General features: G+C 41.9%; 1 protein-coding gene across 1 annotated transcript in view; it reads right to left on the bottom strand.

Moving 5' to 3' along the window:
- The window catches only part of LOC123481009 (copine-4-like), a 103,574-nt gene extending 89,246 nt beyond the window's left edge, over window positions 1-14,328 (bottom strand). Inside the window, 2 exon segments of the mRNA XM_045205597.1 lie at window positions 4,950-5,143; window positions 14,205-14,328. Coding sequence (XP_045061532.1) covers window positions 4,950-5,120 — 171 coding nt within the window. The 5' untranslated portion in view covers window positions 5,121-5,143; window positions 14,205-14,328.
- Between the last annotated feature and the right edge of the window lie 3,414 nt (window positions 14,329-17,742).

Here is a 17,742-nt window from a genome sequence, read left to right as displayed (position 1 = left end):
AAACAGAAGCATTTCGCTGCACCTGCGACAACATCTGCAAATCTGTGTACGCTACCAATAAACGTTGATTTCATTTGTATAGATACAGTGGCATGCGAAAGTATTCACCCCCTTTGGCATTTTTCCCATTTTGTTGCCTTACAACCTGGAATTAAAATTGATTTCTGGGGGGTTTGTATAATTTGATTTACATAACATGCCTACCACTTAGAAAACGCAAAATATATTTTTTTGTAAAGCAAACAAGAAATAAGACAAAAAAACTGAAAACTTGAGCGTGCATAACTATTCACCACATTTTGCAGCAATTACAGCTGCAATCTCTTGGGGCATGTCTCTATAAGCTTGGCACATCTAGCCACTGGGATTTTTGCCCATTCTTCAAGGCAAAACTGCTCCAGCTCCTTCAAGTTGGATGGGTTCCGCTGGTGTACAGCAATCTTTAAGTCATACCACAGATTCTCAATTGGATTGAGGTCTGGGCAATACTGAGATCATGTGACATACACAAAAATGTATGCACGCATGACTGTAAGTCGCTTTGGATAAAAGCGTCTGCTAAATGGCATATTATATTTATTATTATAGTGTTTATTAATAATGGTGTTTCTTAACAGTAAACTATAGTGTTTATTAATAATGGTGTCTCTTAACAGTAAACTATAGTGTTTATTAATGATGGTGTCTCTTAACAGTAAACTATAGTGTTTACTAATGATGGTGTCTCTTAACAGTAAACTAGAGTGTTTATTAATGATGGTGTCTCTTAACAGTAAAGTATAGTGTTTATTAATGATGGTGTCTCTTAACAGTAAACTATAGTGTTTACTAATGATGGTGTCTCCTAACAGTAAACTATAGTGTTTATTAATGATGGTGTCTCTTAACAGTAAACTATAGTGTTTATTAATGATGGTGTCTCTTAACAGTAAACTATAGTGTTTATTAATGATGGTGTCTCTTAACAGTAAACTAAGTGTGTATTAATGATGGTGTCTCTTAACAGTAAATTATAGTGTTTACTAATGATGGTGTCTCTTAACAGTAAACTATAGTGTTTATTAATGATGGTGTCTCTTAACAGTAAACTATAGTGTTTATTAATGATGGTGTCTCGTAATGATGGTGTCTCTTAACAGTAAACTATAGTGTTTACTAATGATGGTGTCTCTTAACAGTAAACTATAGTGTTTATTAATGATGGTGTCTCTTAACAGTAAACTATAGTGTTTATTATTGATGGTGTCTCTTAACAGTAAACTATAGTGTTTATTAATGATGGTGTCTCTTAACAGTAAACTATAGTGTTTATCAATGATGGTGTTTCTTAACAGTAAACTATAGTGTTTATTAATGATGGTGTCTCTTAACAGTAAAGTATAGTGTTTATTAATGATGGTGTCTCTTAACAGTAAACTATAGTGTTTACTAATGATGGTGTCTCCTAACAGTAAACTATAGTGTTTATTAATTATGGTTTCTCTTAACAGTAAACTATAGTGTTTACTGATGATGGTGTCTCTTAACAGTAAACTATAGTGTTTATTAATGATGGTGTCTCTTAACAGTAAACTATAGTGTTCATTAATTATGGTTTCTCTTAACAGTAAACTATAGTGTTTACTGATGATGGTGTCTCTTAACAGTAAACTATAGTGTTTATTAATGATGGTGTCTCTTAACAGTAAACTATAGTGTTTACTAATGATGGTGTCTCTTAACAGTAAACTTTGTTTTAATGATGGTGTCTCTTAACAGTAAACTATAGTGTTTACTAATGATGGTGTCTCTTAACAGTAAACTATAGTGTTTACTAATGATGGTGTCTCTTAACAGTAAACTATAGTGTTTATTAATGATGGTGTCTCTTAACAGTAAACTATAGTGTTTACTAATGATGGTGTTTCTTAACAGTAAACTATAGTTTTTATTAATGATTGTGTCTCTTAACAGTAAACTATAGTGTTTACTAATGATGGTGTTTCTTAACAGTAAACTATAGTTTGTATTAATGATGGTGTCTCTTAACAGTAAACTATAGTGTTTACTAATGATGGTGTTTCTTAACAGTAAACTATAGTTTTTATTAATGATGGTGTCTCTTAACAGTAAACTATAGTGTTTACTAATGATGGTGTCTCTTAACAGTAAACTATAGTGTTTACTAATGATGGTGTCTCTAAATAGTTTGCACAAGGCTTTGCCACAGTTGGTCTCTTCATGCCCAGTTCTAATACTTCTAATACATTATATCAGCTCCTTCATTCAGCCCCCTCATACTTCATTCCCTTGTCTTTTTATCACAAAAGCTTCTACCAGTGATTATTCTCCAACCACTCTTTCTCTTTTCGTTTGGTTTGAATTAATGGACAATTACTCTGTGAAGAGCTTTGTTCATATTGTCTATCACAAGGAGCATTATGCACCAGTTTCATTCCTGTAGTGTGGAGAAAAAAAACAGGAAGCAAAAAGCAGACTAGCCTAGCTTGGAACACAAGGAATGCTGACTTGATGGTGGATCATACTCATACAGGAGGGGTATTATCTCTAATGAGACATCAAGTCCACAGGAGAGCAGCACTAGTAAATACGTTGTTGAGTGATGCAACACACAGCATGGAGCATTGGAGCTATCATGGCACATATGCAGTCCAATGCTAATTTGTGTCTCCAGATGGACAACCGGTTAATAACAAATCAATGGAACAAATCAATGGCACAATTAAAACAGGAATAATTTGATTAAGGGACAAATAGAGAGATCAACCATCTGCTTTGTTGTCATGGTCACTCGGCAGGCAGAACAAGCTTCCCCCTAAAGTCAGGAAAGCAGAGTCCATGCCCATCTTCCGAAAACGTCTGAAAGAGCCTCTTTGAAGAGCATATTAAATAACTCTAACAGCACCCCTTGACTTTTTCCACATTTTGTTGTGTTACAGCCTAATTTTAGATTTTTTTGTCACTGGCCTACACACAATACCCCATAATGTCACATTTTTACAAATTAATTAAAAGTGAAAGCTGAAATGTCTTGAGTCAATACGTATTTAAACCCTTTGCTATGACGAGCCTAAATAATTTCAAGAGTAAGAATTTGCTTAACAAGTCACATAATAAGTTGCATTGACTCTGTGTGCAATAATAGCGTTTAACGTGATTTTTGAATGACTACCTCATCTCTGTACCCAACACATACAATTATCTGTAAAGTCCCTCGAGCAGTGATTCAACCACAAAGACCAGAGAGATTTTTCAATGCCTCGCAAAGAAGTGAATTTCCCTTTGCACATGGGTAAGTTATTAATTACACTGGTGTATCAATACAACCAGTCACTACAAAGATATAGGCGTCCTTCCAAACTCCGTTTTCGGAGAGGAAGGAAACCACTCAGGGATTTCACCATGAGGCCAATGGTGACTTTAAAACAGTTACAGAGTTTAATGGCTGTAATAGGAGAAAACTGAGGATGGATCAACCACATTGTAGTTACTCCACAATACTAACCTAACTGACAGAGTGAAAAGAAGGAAGCCTATACAGAATAAAAATATTCCAAAACATGCATCCTGTTTGCAATAAGGCATTAAAGTGAAACTGCAAAAAATGTGGCAAAGAAATTAACTTTATGTCCTGAATAGAAAGTGTTATGTTTGGGGCAAATCCAACACAACTCATCTCTGAATACCACTCTTCATATTTTCAAGCATGGAGGTGACTGCATCATGTTATGGGTATGCTTGTCATTGGCAAGGGAGTTTTTTTTTTGGATAAAAAGAAACAGAATAGAGCTAAGCACAAAAAAAATCCTAGAGGAAAACCTGGTTCAGTCTGCTTTCCACCGGACACTGGGAGACAAATTCACCTTTCAGCAGGACAATAACCTAAAACACAAAGCCAAATATACACTGGAGTTGCGTACCAAGACAACATTGAATGTTCCTCAGTGGCCTAGTTAGAGTTTTGACTTAAATCAGCTTGAAAATCTATGGAAAGACTTGAAAATGGCTGTCTAGCAATGATCAACAACCAACTTGACAGAGCTTGAAGAATTTTTAAAAGAATAATGTGCAAATATTGTACAATGCAGGTGTGCAAAGGTGATTCTAACATGTATACTAAGGGGGTTGAAGACTTATCTAATCAATATATATTAGTGTTTTATCTTTTATATTTTCTTTTACAAATGTTAGAATTTTTCTTCCACTTTGACATAATTACAGAGTATTTTGTGTAGATCATTGACAAAAAATTACAATTAAATCAACTTTAATCCCACTTTGTAACACAACAAAATGTGGGAAAAGTCAAGGGGTGTGAATACTTTCTGAAGGCACTGTATCTTAAGATGAATGCACTAATCTGGATAAGAGAGCCTTATGACTAAAAATGTAACACGGCTGTAATATCCAATCATCAGTTTTGGAGGGTTGATTGGTACCTCATTTTGGTTTGGTAAACACATTGACTCAGAAAATAGCTTCATTATGCAAATACATTTCCTGTGAATAAATATCTATTTTGACAGAATCCTCTTACTTATTTGGAGAAACCTCATAGCTGCTAATACTGTATATTCCACATCCTTTTGGTGAACCAAATCAACACTCAAAAACAACATAAGGGATAGTAAGAGAAGGAAATCTCTCAGTCCGTTAGCAAGCCAATGTCCTTGATTCGACATACAGGAAAAAGTGTAATTATTCTGTATCTCCAACTCTTCAGGAAGTCCATGTAGTAATCTGTAATCACCTCTTGAGATCTATCTCACCAAATAGAGCCCTGAGGGGATTTAGGACTTAACAGAACCATCTACAGGACATATCCTCCAATTGACCCTTACACGTTACACCACTGTTAACATTGAAGGTGGCTTATTATATTGCAAATTGTAATACGATTGGTACTGCAATGTTAGTTACTTGTCAGAACAAAGGGAGAGGCCACTTACCTCCAGCCACTGTCCGTGGGACTGCATTTTGATGAGGACGCAGGGGTCTGGCTTGGACAGGGCGTCCCGGTCTGAGATGCCCTTGCAGGTCACCCGCAGCTCCACTTTGGCCAGGCATGGGCTGTTGAACAGACCAAGGGTGTTGGCCGCAGACTCATAGATGTTGCTCATGGTGTGTATGTGTGGCGAGTGTTCTGCGAGGAAGAGAAACACACATATCACAGTGATTACAGGGAGTCGTCACTCATCATTCAGCACACGCAGGCACACGCACACACACACACACACACACACACACACACAAACACACACACATTTCCTCTACTTTATTCACAAATACACACAAACATCCCCAAACACTGTACACTCAGGAAACTTGATTATTACCAGGGCTCATTGTTCCTTTAGAAGCCCCTCCGCCCCCACAGCTCTCAAACTGCTGTTAATGATCCCATGCTGATTTGATGAGTACACCAGACAGGATATGATAGCATCTTCCTGTCCACCAATCACCTAATTAATCCCAACACTCCAATTAGACCGTCAAGGTAAATTAGATACGTGAGATGTGAAGTGATGATCCCAATCAAAATGGACTAATACCAGATCTCCTGCTTGTATAGTGATAGGCTATCTCCTATATCCCTTAGAGAGTTTGGGACTAGAAGGTTCTATCTGCAAAAAGATGATTCTGAGATAATTGGCATTAAAGTTACGAACCCTCATTGGTTTGAATGGTGTAAGCTATTTTTTATCTTGTATTCTTTTGAACATAACAACATGAATTGGGGTATTTAGAGTACTATATAGGTAGAGAACATTGAACAGAACAAGGCTATGTCAATAACTACATTTTGACAAATATGCAGATAGAACCTTATAGTCCCAAGCTTTTGCCTTGATAATAACTCATCAAAAGAAAGTGATACTATGGATCAGAAGAGAACAGCAGCTCGTTAATCCAGACAAGGTTACCATCACTGTAGCCCTGGGGAAGCAGACAGGGTTACCATCACTGTAGCCCTGGGGAAGCAGACAGGTTACCATCACTGTAGCCCTGGGGAAGCAGACAGGGTTACCATCACTGTAGCCCTGGGGAAGCAGACAGGGTTACCACCACTGTAGCCCTGGGGAAGCAGACAGGGTTACCACCACTGTAGCCCTGGGGAAGCAGACAGGGTTACCATCACTGTAGTCCTGGGGAAACAGACAGGGTTACCACCACTGTAGTCCTGGGGAAGCAGACAGGGTTACCACCACTGTATAGCCATGCGGAAACAGACAAGGACAGAAGATTCCAGTTCCCTTTTCATTGAGACTGATAGAGAATGTGGTGTTCTAATCAAAGTGCCTTTATCTGAGTAATTGGATTTAGCCTGACAGGCTAATAGCTAGTGACATGGCGGAATAACAATCCCACCGACCGATCCCTGAGCAATGAAACGCTCTGTAGAGAGAGAGAGAGAGAGAGAGAGAGAGAGAGAGAGAGAGAGAGAGAGAGAGAGAGAGAGAGAGAGAGAGAGAGAGAGAGAGAGAGAGAGAGAGAGAGAGAGAGAGAATTGATCGGACACCACAGCCTCTAGGCAATCTGCTCTTCTTGTCTGAGGAGTTTTTACAAACCATAGGTGCACCGTTAGCGGGTATCAGAATATCTGAAAACGGATAGTTTATTCATCAGCTACAGTACCTCTATTGTCCAATAGAAACTCTCGTTTGCAACTGTTGGACTAATGATTACGCCTCATCTTAAACATCACCGACCTCCACTGAAGCTCATCCATCAAAACCTCCATCCTCCATCATCCAGCCAACAGAAGCTCCATAACCAGCTGACAGGGTCTTATATTACAACTAAATGAACAGCCATGTTTACATACTGTAAATCCATGAAAAACTATTTCCCAGAAATACACATTGCCAGCATGCCAATATTAGACATCCCTTCACACACATACACAGGACGAGCGCACAGCTAGTGAGCGACAGTGAGTAAAAAAATACACAAAAATGTCATATTTTCCCACTAGCACTGACTTTGCTGATAAATACCTTGTTGAGGGAAAATGTACTTGATACGATTGTGATGTGTTGATGTCTCTCCTAGCTATCTTAAGATGGATGCACTAATTGTAAGTCACTCTGGATAAGAGTGTTTGCTAAATGACCCTAAAAATAAATAATGAACAGACCGGCACTGGCGCCCTGACTCCCCCTGCACTTCTGGTCGATTCTTCAAGAACTGTCTTTTTTTTCTGGCTGAGGCCTATGCTATTTCTGTTCTGCTCAAATAGGCTACTTGCAGGAGCCAACTCTATTCTGGGACACGTCTGTAGTAATGTGCTTCTATGTTTGTAAACGCAGGTGTGTATATTTGTCTATACTGTATGTGTGATTATGGATGTACAGTGGGGAAAAAAAGTATTTAGTCAGCCACCAATTGTGCAAGTTCTCCCACTTAAAGAGATGAGAGAGGCCTGTAATTTTCATCATAGGTACACGTCAACTATGACAGACAAATTGAGAATTTTTTTCTCCAGAAAATCACATTGTAGGATTTTTTATGAATTTATTTGCAAATTATGGTGGAAAATAAGTATTTGGTCACCTACAAACAAGCAAGAGTTCTGGCTCTCACAGACCTGTAACTTCTTCTTTAAGAGGCTCCTCTGTCCTCCACTCGTTACCTGTATTAATGGCACCTGTTTGAACTTGTTATCAGTATAAAAGACACCTGTCCACAACCTCAAACAGTCACACTCCAAACTCCACTATGGCCAAGACCAAAGAGCTGTCAAAGGACACCAGAAACAAAATTGTAGACCTGCACCAGGCTGGGAAGACTGAATCTGCAATAGGTAAGCAGCTTGGTTTGAAGAAATCAACTGTGGGAGCAATTATTAGGAAATGGAAGACATACAAGACCACTGATAATCTCCCTCGATCTGGGGCTCCACGCAAGATCTCACCCCGTGGGGTCAAAATAATCACAAGAACGGTGAGCAAAAATCCCAGAACCACACGGGGGGACCTAGTGAATTACCTGCAGAGAGCTGGGACCAAAGTAACAAAGCCTACCATCAGTAACACACTACGCCGCCAGGGACTCAAATCCTGCAGTGCCAGACGTGTCCCCCTGCTTAAGCCAGTACATGTCCAGGCCCGTCTGAAGTTTGCTAGAGTGCATTTGGATGATCCAGAAGAGGATTGGGAGAATGTCATATGGTCAGATGAAACCAAAATATAACACAACGAAGGAGTGGCTTCGTAAGAAGCATTTCAAGGTCCTGGAGTGGCCTAGCCAGTCTCCAGATCTCAACCCCATAGAAAATCTTTGGAGGGAGTTGAAAGTCCGTGTTGCCCAGCGACAGCCCCAAAACATCACTGCTCTAGAGGAGATCTGCATGGAGGAATGGGCCAAAATACCAGCAACAGTGTGTGAAAACCTTGTGAAGACTTACAGAAAACGTTTGACCTGTGTCATTGCCAACAAAGGGTATATAACAAAGTATTGAGAAACTTTTGTTATTGACCAAATACTTATTTTCCACCATAATTTGCAAATAAATTCATTAAAAATCTTACAATGTGATTTTCTGGATATTTTTTTTCTCATTTTGTCTGTCATAGTTGACGTGTACCTATGATTAAAATTACAGGCCTCTCATCTTTTTAAGTGGGAGAACTTGCACAATTGCTGGCTGACTAAATACTTTTTTCCCCCACTGTATATGTTTTCATACTGTTGAAGTGTGTGTGTGTGTGTGTGTGTGTGTGTGTGTGTGTGCTGTGGTGTGGTGTGTGTGTCTGTGGTGTGTGTGACTGTGGTGTGTTGGACTGTGGTGTGTGTGCTGTGGAGTGTGTGACTGTGGTGTGTGTGACTGTGGTGTGTGTGACTGTGGTGTGTGTGTCTGTGGTGTGTGTGCCTGTGGCGTGAATGTCTGTGGTGTGTGCCTGTGGTGTGTGTGACTGTGGTGTGTGACTGTGGTGTGTGTGACTGTAGTGTGTGTGTCTGTGGTGTGTGTGCCTGTGGTGTGTGTGACTGTGGTGTGTGTGCCTGTGGTGTGTGTGACTGTGGTGTGTGTGACTGTGGTGTGTGTGACTGTAGTGTGTGTGTCTGTTGTGTGTGTCTGTGGTGTGTGTGTGACTGTGGTGTGTGTGTCTGTGGTGTGTGTGCGTGTAGTGGGTGTTAATGTATGTGACCCTGGACAGTGGCAACCTGTAAAGGCTTTGTTTACAGCTGTGATTGGATGTGCTGGTGCTCTCTGTCACAGCAGGCCTCATAAAAGTGCTGATGCAGGCCAATGGCACTGTAAAGCCTAGGGCTACTCCCGACAGACCACTGGCTGTTGCCGGCACCCTGGTGTTCAATAGCAGAAGAAATACCAAGAACAAAGAAACACAACTCATTTGAACACATTGACCTTCATCGAGGCAAGCTAATCTACTCTGGAAGTCCAGCGGACAAAATGGCAATAGCCATTCTGGATATGAATGTCTGCTAAATTAATGTTATGTCTAATGTTTAGTTTCCAGAGTCGTAATGTGTAAATCCCATTCAGCCTGTCTCATGCCATGGCACTCTCAGCCTGGCGATGAGCAGCACTCCCCCTGGTCAGGTCTCACAGAGGCTTTAAGTCCATCTCCACAACATGAGCTGGAAAACCCAGTGGATTTGAGTGGTTTTGCTGGGATCCAGCAGGATATCCTTCCATTGCCTGCCTGATTCCCAGCAGCTCAGTGTGATCTGAGCAGGAGGAAGGACTTTATCCTCTCCATGTTCCTTCTTTCAGACGTCAGAATATCAACTGAGCTATAGGCTACCCACGCTAAGTCAGGTACAGATGTAGGATCTTAATTTGAGACAGTTAGCTACAGCAGGAGAATAATCCTGCAGCAACAGGAAATGTGAATTATTATGTGGATTATAGTTCATGGAAATGTTTTGTAGGGGTTGATACATTTTTCGTTCGGGCAAATCAAGTCTGACATTTTAAAGTGGAAATTACAAACTTTAGAAGCCTTTTTAAACCTCGAAAACACTACAAGTTTGAAATGTCCTGCATTGCAGGAAAGTTATCCTGCAACAGAGTGATCAAATTAAGATCCTACACCTGTATCACTCCCCCTGGCACTGGATAATGCATTGTTATTGTCACATTATTGCCAGTCAGTTACAGTATCATTTCCCTCCTGTTCAGCTCCACTTCCTGGGCCAGGATGCCAATAATCCTGGAGGATATCATATGTTATTCACAGCAAACCCAACATAATCTGATTACAGTATATAATTTCACAACACGGTTGAAATACAAACGTCAATCATCTGAATGTTACGCTCTGTGCATTCTCCTTCCTCTCTCATTACCCATGATGCCTGAAGCTCAGGGCTGGGGATGGGCCATCATTTCTTCTTATGCTTGACGAGATGGACTGATGGTGTGAGAACGTTATGGAGGAGTATGAGCCTGTCTGCCACTCTTACTAACCTCCATGCTCTATTGGAATCGACACTAAATGGGTCTGCTTATTGCCTGTGTCAACACCATGGGGGCTAGAGGCATTGACTGACTGATGCTAGGGTTAAGGGTTGGGCAATGTTTATACCGTAAGAAATGTACCCATTTGTTATCATTAGCATATTCTTTGCGGATAATCAGGACGCTACTATTAATTTGAACTATTCACTGCGTAATGTGGTCTGACTTGAATGTGGTCTGTATATTTCACAGTTGCCATGGAAGCAAGGTGAAGGGATCCCCTTTTTTCCCAACCGTCATTCTCAAACTCTCACAGCGTCAGGCACACCTTGTTACCAACCCCTCTGTTGTTGTACTGTACTGTCGAAGGCGTGGAGTTGAGTTCCATTTCCACCACTTCGACGTGTCATGCCAGGAGAATAGAAAAATCTGTAATTGCATCCTGTGTTCCTTGGAAATCCCTGCTGCTCACTGCATATTTTTTAACCCAGTGAAGCGAAATTTCTGACACGCTAGTAATTAGCCTTTCACTGAATGAGTGATGGATGAACCCGTCCATGTGATCTGAACCTGGTTCCACTACCAAAGGCCTGTCTCTCACGCTGCGTATTTAATCATTCGGGAGAGTAAAGGGTTCAGAAGCAACTTTAGAAGTAAAGCTTGGATTAGTTTCAGATGAAAGGAGAGAGGAATGTGCCTGTCTGCTGTTGGTGTGTTGTGTGTTGTCATTCAAATAGAATGAGGTGAGTAGCAGTGGAGGCTGCTGAAGGGAGGATGGCTCATATTAATGGCTGGAATGGAGTGAATGGAATGGCATCAAACACATGGAAACCCTCCTCCCCTCAGCAGCTTCCACTGGTGGGTAGATACTAAATGATGTTCAACGTATCACTCCAACTGGTAGGAAAAGGGGTTGGATGTTACAGCTACATTACAACACCTGCTCACTCTGACAGTGTGAAACTATATGAATGCTTTTGCCTCAGCCCAGCATTAACACACCGTATTCAACTACTTACCTTTGAATCAGGTGTGTCGGTGCTGGACTGGAACCAAAGTTTGCACACTCCGTAGCGCTCCAGGACTATAGGGTTTGTGACCACTGAAAAAGCAGAAGTCGCTCAGCCCAATTACAGGTGAAAGGATACTTTCCAACTCTGACTGAATTTCACCCTAGCCACTGAAAACCAGATTCAGGGACATGATCATCTCAGACTCTCTGTCTGTAGTGATGGAATTCTCAGCGAGGCGAACAACACATTTGTGGGGGGATGAACTTTTTGGCACCATTATTTTAAGTCTACATGTCACTGTCAGTCTGAAGTGACGCCTCAAGACATCCTGATTTCAGTAAGCTGATTTCTCTCAATGATAAAAATGCCTCTTAGTTATTCATGGAAACAGAAGGCAGTGAGAGAACACCTCTTACTATAAATCTGAAAACAATGAATCATACAGCAATCAGTGTGCATGGACTACTCATTACTCAGAAGCACTATCAGAGGCAGACCAGAACACTAGAAGAACCAATGAATGTCATTATTTATTTAACAGTGGTCAGCTCATCAGGATTACCAACACGTCAGTGCTAACAAGGTAAACCCTAGCTCTTCATTCTTTTTAAAATGTCAGAGAATGAATTAGTTGTGTGAGCCCGTCCTCCCCAATTAAGGTGCCGCCAACCTCCTGTGAATCACCATGAGCAGTATGAGTTAGACTCAGCTGTCAATAACACATGAGCAATTTTTTTCAGCCACTCACAGGAGAGAGATTCAGGTGTATTTGCATATTCATAGAAACATCACTGCCAGTTCCTTGTTGGCTTCTTTTAGGGGGAACTCCCTCTAACCTCTCTCTCTCTGAGCAACTGTGTGCATAACATTGTGTGTAGGCACACAGCTGCACTTGATCAGACAAGACAATCAGGTTAGGTATAATTTTCTTGATCAACTTACAATATTTGTTGCTAATGCAGATGTAGCCTACATGTGTGTAAGCTACAGGTCTTTATTTTAAAAGTATGATTATTGTTATTATTTTTCAGTAGCAAGCAATTTTTATTGTCAATCTCGATTATTGGTCTGTGCTTGACTTGGACTCAAATAGGTACCGGTACTCATGTTTATATTTAGATGCAGGAGCTCTAAGCTAATATTCTATAAGAGGAACAGGAAATCAAGCAGTAGAAATGTTGCGGTGCCGCTACTCAGCTCCGGTGAGCTCCTGCCCAAGTCAAGCACTTTTCTTGGTTCAAATTCAGAGTGTTGATTGCACACCCTCCATAGGTCAGGAAAAATAGTTCTATTGAAAGACTGGGAAAGATGCTAGACTAAAGTAGGGCAGTGCAACAGGGCGGCAGGTAGCCTAGGGGTTAAGAGCATTGGGGCAGTAACTGAAAGGTTGGTAGTTTGAATCCCGAAGCTAGCATCTGCTCCCGAGTGGCGCAGCGGTCTAAGGTGTCACTACAGACCCTGGTTCGATTCCAGGCTGTATCACAATCCGACCGTGATTTGGAGTCCCATAGGGTGGTGCACAATTGGCCCAGCGTCATCCGGGGTAGGTTGTCATTGTAAATAAGAATTTGTTCTTAACTGACTTGCCTAGTTAAATAAATAAAACAGATGACTAACAGCATACCCAGCTAGCACATTTAGTTGTGGGAATGCCCTGTTTTTTTTTACTCATACAAAGCTGTTCATTGTAGTCTATTCAAACAGACCCTATGTCAAGCACTCATTAAGATCAAATGTGGCCAATTAGTGGGTGAGGCCAACATACCTAAACACACTTAACCAGATAGAGGATAGAGTTTTATTGATGCTGAGAACGGAATGTATATGTTTTTGAATAATATTCTTTAAATGTTCTTTGAACTATACTCATGTTTTCTTGTGGTTTTTATGGAAAGTTTACTTAATTCTCTGAGAACATGACTTTAAATAGAACCACGAAGAAACCTGCTGAAAACGTTACGCTTAAGTACTGAAATTCCCACAGAAGAACGTTGTTTCTTAATGTTCTCTGAACATTCTGAGAACATGACTTTGAATAGAGGAAACCTGTAGGAAACGTTATGGGAAGGTTGTATGCAAAATAACCATAGGACTAAGAAACATATGGTTCTTAGAACATTATGTGCTAGCTGGGTCCTCTAGTGACCTGCAGCACATAAACTACATCAGATAACCATCCCTGTTTATATTAGGTGACTGGAAACCATAACGACCCTGCCCTGATAATCCATTCAGGATGAATGAAGGATGCTCATAACTTCATACAGATGAAATAAGTCACCGCCAGCTTCCGCAGCCGAATTCAGATGCGTAATGACGCATATTGGCAATAGCAGGTCCGGTGACTGGTAGATATGACCTCATTTTTGCTGGACATATTTGAAGTATTGTTCCTGCAACACTTGCAAAAGATATTTACATTTACGTCATTTAGCAGACGCTCTTATCCAGAGCGACTTACAAATAAGTGCATTCACCTTATAGCCAGTGGGATAACCACTTTACAATTATTATTTTTATTTTTTTAGATATGATCAATGTAGCCTATCCTACAAGCAGTCAATTATTCAACCTTGAAAAAAGAGCCTCCAGAATCTACAGGCAGGTGTCACACATAATAAACTAGGCCTATGTAAAACTGGGGGAATTCCATAATCAGAAACATTTTGATCAACAAAGTGAATTATAACAGATATTATTAAAATATAAATAACAATTTTCAAAGCATGTTTATGAAAACACTTTGTCATTGATTCTAAACTCACCTTGTAAAAATATGAACAAAAATAATCCCAAACCAGTGATGCTGACCAAAAAAAACTTTTCCAATTCAAAGGCTCCGATTTGAGCAAACTCGGCTAAGAAAGATGACTTCGCCACGCAGAGAACCAAAGCCCATTCTCAATCCATTGTTTATATCAGCAGAGATAGAGGACCCAGCCCTCTTGACGTTCGATCTAGTTTTGTCTCCCCCTTCCCTCTTTATGAAAGACGGTTGGAGAACAGTCCCAAAGATTATTTCACTGGCTCCCGCATCACTTCAGTTGCACCCTCTTCTTCAATGAGGTGTTGCTGCGCGCCGCGCTATCACTAATTTGACAATACTGCCCTCTGGTGGTTGTCGTTTACAATTAATTCACACCTCCTGCCACACTTGAAATATCTTGCGGTTTGTACCCACCACATACTCTCAAAATGATACATTGAACATTAGTTCACCGCTCTGTATTGATCTGTCAGAAAGCCATTTGTCAGATCTTGTTCACTCTATGGTAATCGGCCTGCCACACGTAACCCTAGGTGTAGTGGCTAATTATGTTAGTCATTACCCTTGAGGACAAGCGAGAGGATATGAGGGGTGTAAGTATTGATAGGCCTACGAAACACGTTTTTCTATACTGAACAAAATTATAAACGCAACATGCAACAATTTCAAAGATTTTACTGAGGTACAGTTCATATAAGGAAATCAGTCAATTGAAATACATTCATTAGGCCCTAGTCTATGGATTTCACATGACTGGGAATACAGATATGCATCTGTTGGTCACAGATACCTTAAAATAAAGGTAGGGGCTGTGGCTCAGAAAACCAGTCTGTATTTTGTGTGACCACCATTTGCCTCATGCATGGACACATCTCCTTCGCATAGAGTTGATCAGATTGTTGATTGTGGCCTATGGAATGTTGTCCCACTCCTCTTCAATGGCTGTGCAAAGTTGCTGGATATTGGCGGGATCTGGAACACACATGTCGATCCAGAGCATACCAAATATGCTCAATGGGTGACATGTCTGGTGAGTATGCAGGCCATGGAAGAACTGGGACATTTTCAGCTTCCAGGAATTGTGTAAAGATCCTTGCGACATGGGGCTGTGCATTGTCATGTTGAAACGATTAGTTACCGGAGTGTAACTCCAGTTCTATGAGTGGAGCGGAGCCCCATAGGGGAGGTCTGCTCCTATTGGTTTACCCACTGCCCTAAGGCAGCATCAGCCTGAGACAAAATTATGCACACACCTGCAGCCAATAGGAGTACAGGTGTCCCTATAAGAGGGGATGCCTCCCCTCAATCAGCCTCCCGAGATATTTATCTTCAGCGAGACTAGAGAGCAGGGCCTTAAGTCCTATGGGGCTCCGCTCCACTCATAGAACTGGAGTTACACTCCGGTAACTAATCGTTCTATATCGTGGAGCTCCACCCCATAGGGGAGCTCTGCTCCTATTGGTTTAAGGCGGAGCGTAGCGCTCCAAAATAACACTTCCCATCAAAATGAAAAAGGTCAGGCCTTGCAATGGCTGCAACCAATTCCCGCAGTACTGCAACCACTGTAACCATACAAGTGTCACAATATACTGCGTCATCGGTTAAAGACCCGCCCCAAAGAGTCCAATGGCATCACCAATGACTAGTGGGCAGAACACCAGAATACAGGCCATACTAATCTGTACTAGCAGATAGATGGTACCTCAATATCCTGTTACAATACTACCAACCACTAATGGAATAACACAAAGTGTCACTCTACATTTTGTACACGGTAGGCCGCCTCACTCAATCAATGGAACCCTAGAGATTAGTGGGCAGATCCCAGAACATGATTCATACTAATCTGAACAAGCAGATAGATGACGTCACATTCCGTCAAATTGTCATGACCGGTCTAATAGTATCGTAACCAAGTTACCACTATTATCCCCCATCATTCCGTCTCACTGCAGTGAATCACTGGTGGGCAGATCAATACATGCCCTCTACTGTACTGAACCTGTCAGTCAGGAGTCATGCCAAAAAATATGTCCTTCTATCAGAAGCGGACCTGATATCAGAATGATGGAGACCTGTCTCCACAGTCCTGCATTCCTCTTCTCCTAGCTCAAGTTCTCCTTTCAGCTACGCTGAGGACAGACTGAGCCAAAGAGTTAGAAGACATATCCAAGAGATAGAAACGGATAAATGGAGACGGTGTTGACCATGACGCCGCTCTACATATATCCTCTACCCCTGTTCCTGTGAAAAGGGCAGTAGAAGCTGCTACTCCACGAGTGGAGTGAGCTCTGATACCCTGAGGCAATTGTCGCCCCGCTGCCTCATAAGCTGTCTCAATGCCTTCACAAAGCCAATGAGACAGACGCTGTTTCGAAAGTGGTCTACCTAGTGCAGCCGCACCGTGACACACAAACAGCTCAGGCGATGACCTAATCGCTGCTGTGCGCTCAACGTAACACGCCAAGGCGCGTACTGGGCACAGGCGATGGAGCCTTTCCTCACTCCTCTCCCTATGAGGAGGCACGCGCGAAGCTGTGGTACATCCAGTAGGAAGGACCTGTATTCCTCTATGGCCCTTGCCGCCGCTATTCCCCAGCACTGAGGTGGTGGAACAGCCCAAGGCGGGCCTCCCTCGAAAGGGAGAGGAAATAACAGCATGTTCTGAGAGAATCGGGGCACTAATACGTTGGTTACGTCTGTAACTCTAGTATTCCGGCCCTCCGTGAACGTAGCACGGGTCTGAACTGCGCTGACTAAGGTGTCAACCTGAGACAAAGCGCCCTCCCCGGGTAGCAGTTGCGTCATCATGCCATTATCTGGCTAAGACTGCTGTCTGCCATGAGAGACACCCACGACAGTACTCCTGAGAGTCTGCAAAGTGCGGTCTCTAACTGGTGCCACAAGGTGGCGCCCTGATACCTTCTTATCACTAGTCCCATGTATCTGCTCAGCTGCACACACCTGGTGGGCTGAGCTACACTCAGAGTAGTGAGTTTCAGTGCGTTCTGTGGTAAACGGGGGCGCCGATACATTGGTTACGCCTGTAACTCTAGTATTCCGGCCCTCCTTGAACGCAGTACGAGTCTGTATTGCAGTGACTAAGGCATTAGCCTGAGATAGAGCGACATCCCCATGTGTGGATCGCGTCATCATGTCATACTCTGACTGAGACTGCAACCTGTTGTGTGAGACTCTCTCTACAGAGCTCCTAGGAGTCTGTGACATGATGTCTCTCCTAGGTAACACAAGGCTGTGCCTTGATACCTTCCTCACATTCGCCTCCTGTGTATGCTCAGCTACACACCTCTGGTGGGCCGAGCTACATTCAGAGTGGTGAGAATCAATACGTTCTGTGAGAAAAGGGGGCGCTGATACGTTGGTTCCACCCGTAACTCTAGTATTCCGGCCCTCCATGAACGAAGCACGGTTCTGAGCTGCACTGACTAAGGCGTTAGCCTGAGACAGAGCGCCCTCCCCATGAATAGGTCGCGTCATCATGTCATCATCTGACTGAGACTGCAACCTGTTGTGTG

This window comes from Coregonus clupeaformis, chromosome 2 (genome assembly GCF_020615455.1).
Source record: "Coregonus clupeaformis isolate EN_2021a chromosome 2, ASM2061545v1, whole genome shotgun sequence".
In the NCBI taxonomy this organism is placed as follows: domain Eukaryota; kingdom Metazoa; phylum Chordata; class Actinopteri; order Salmoniformes; family Salmonidae; genus Coregonus; species Coregonus clupeaformis.
This window is presented reverse-complemented; position numbering and strand designations above follow the sequence as displayed.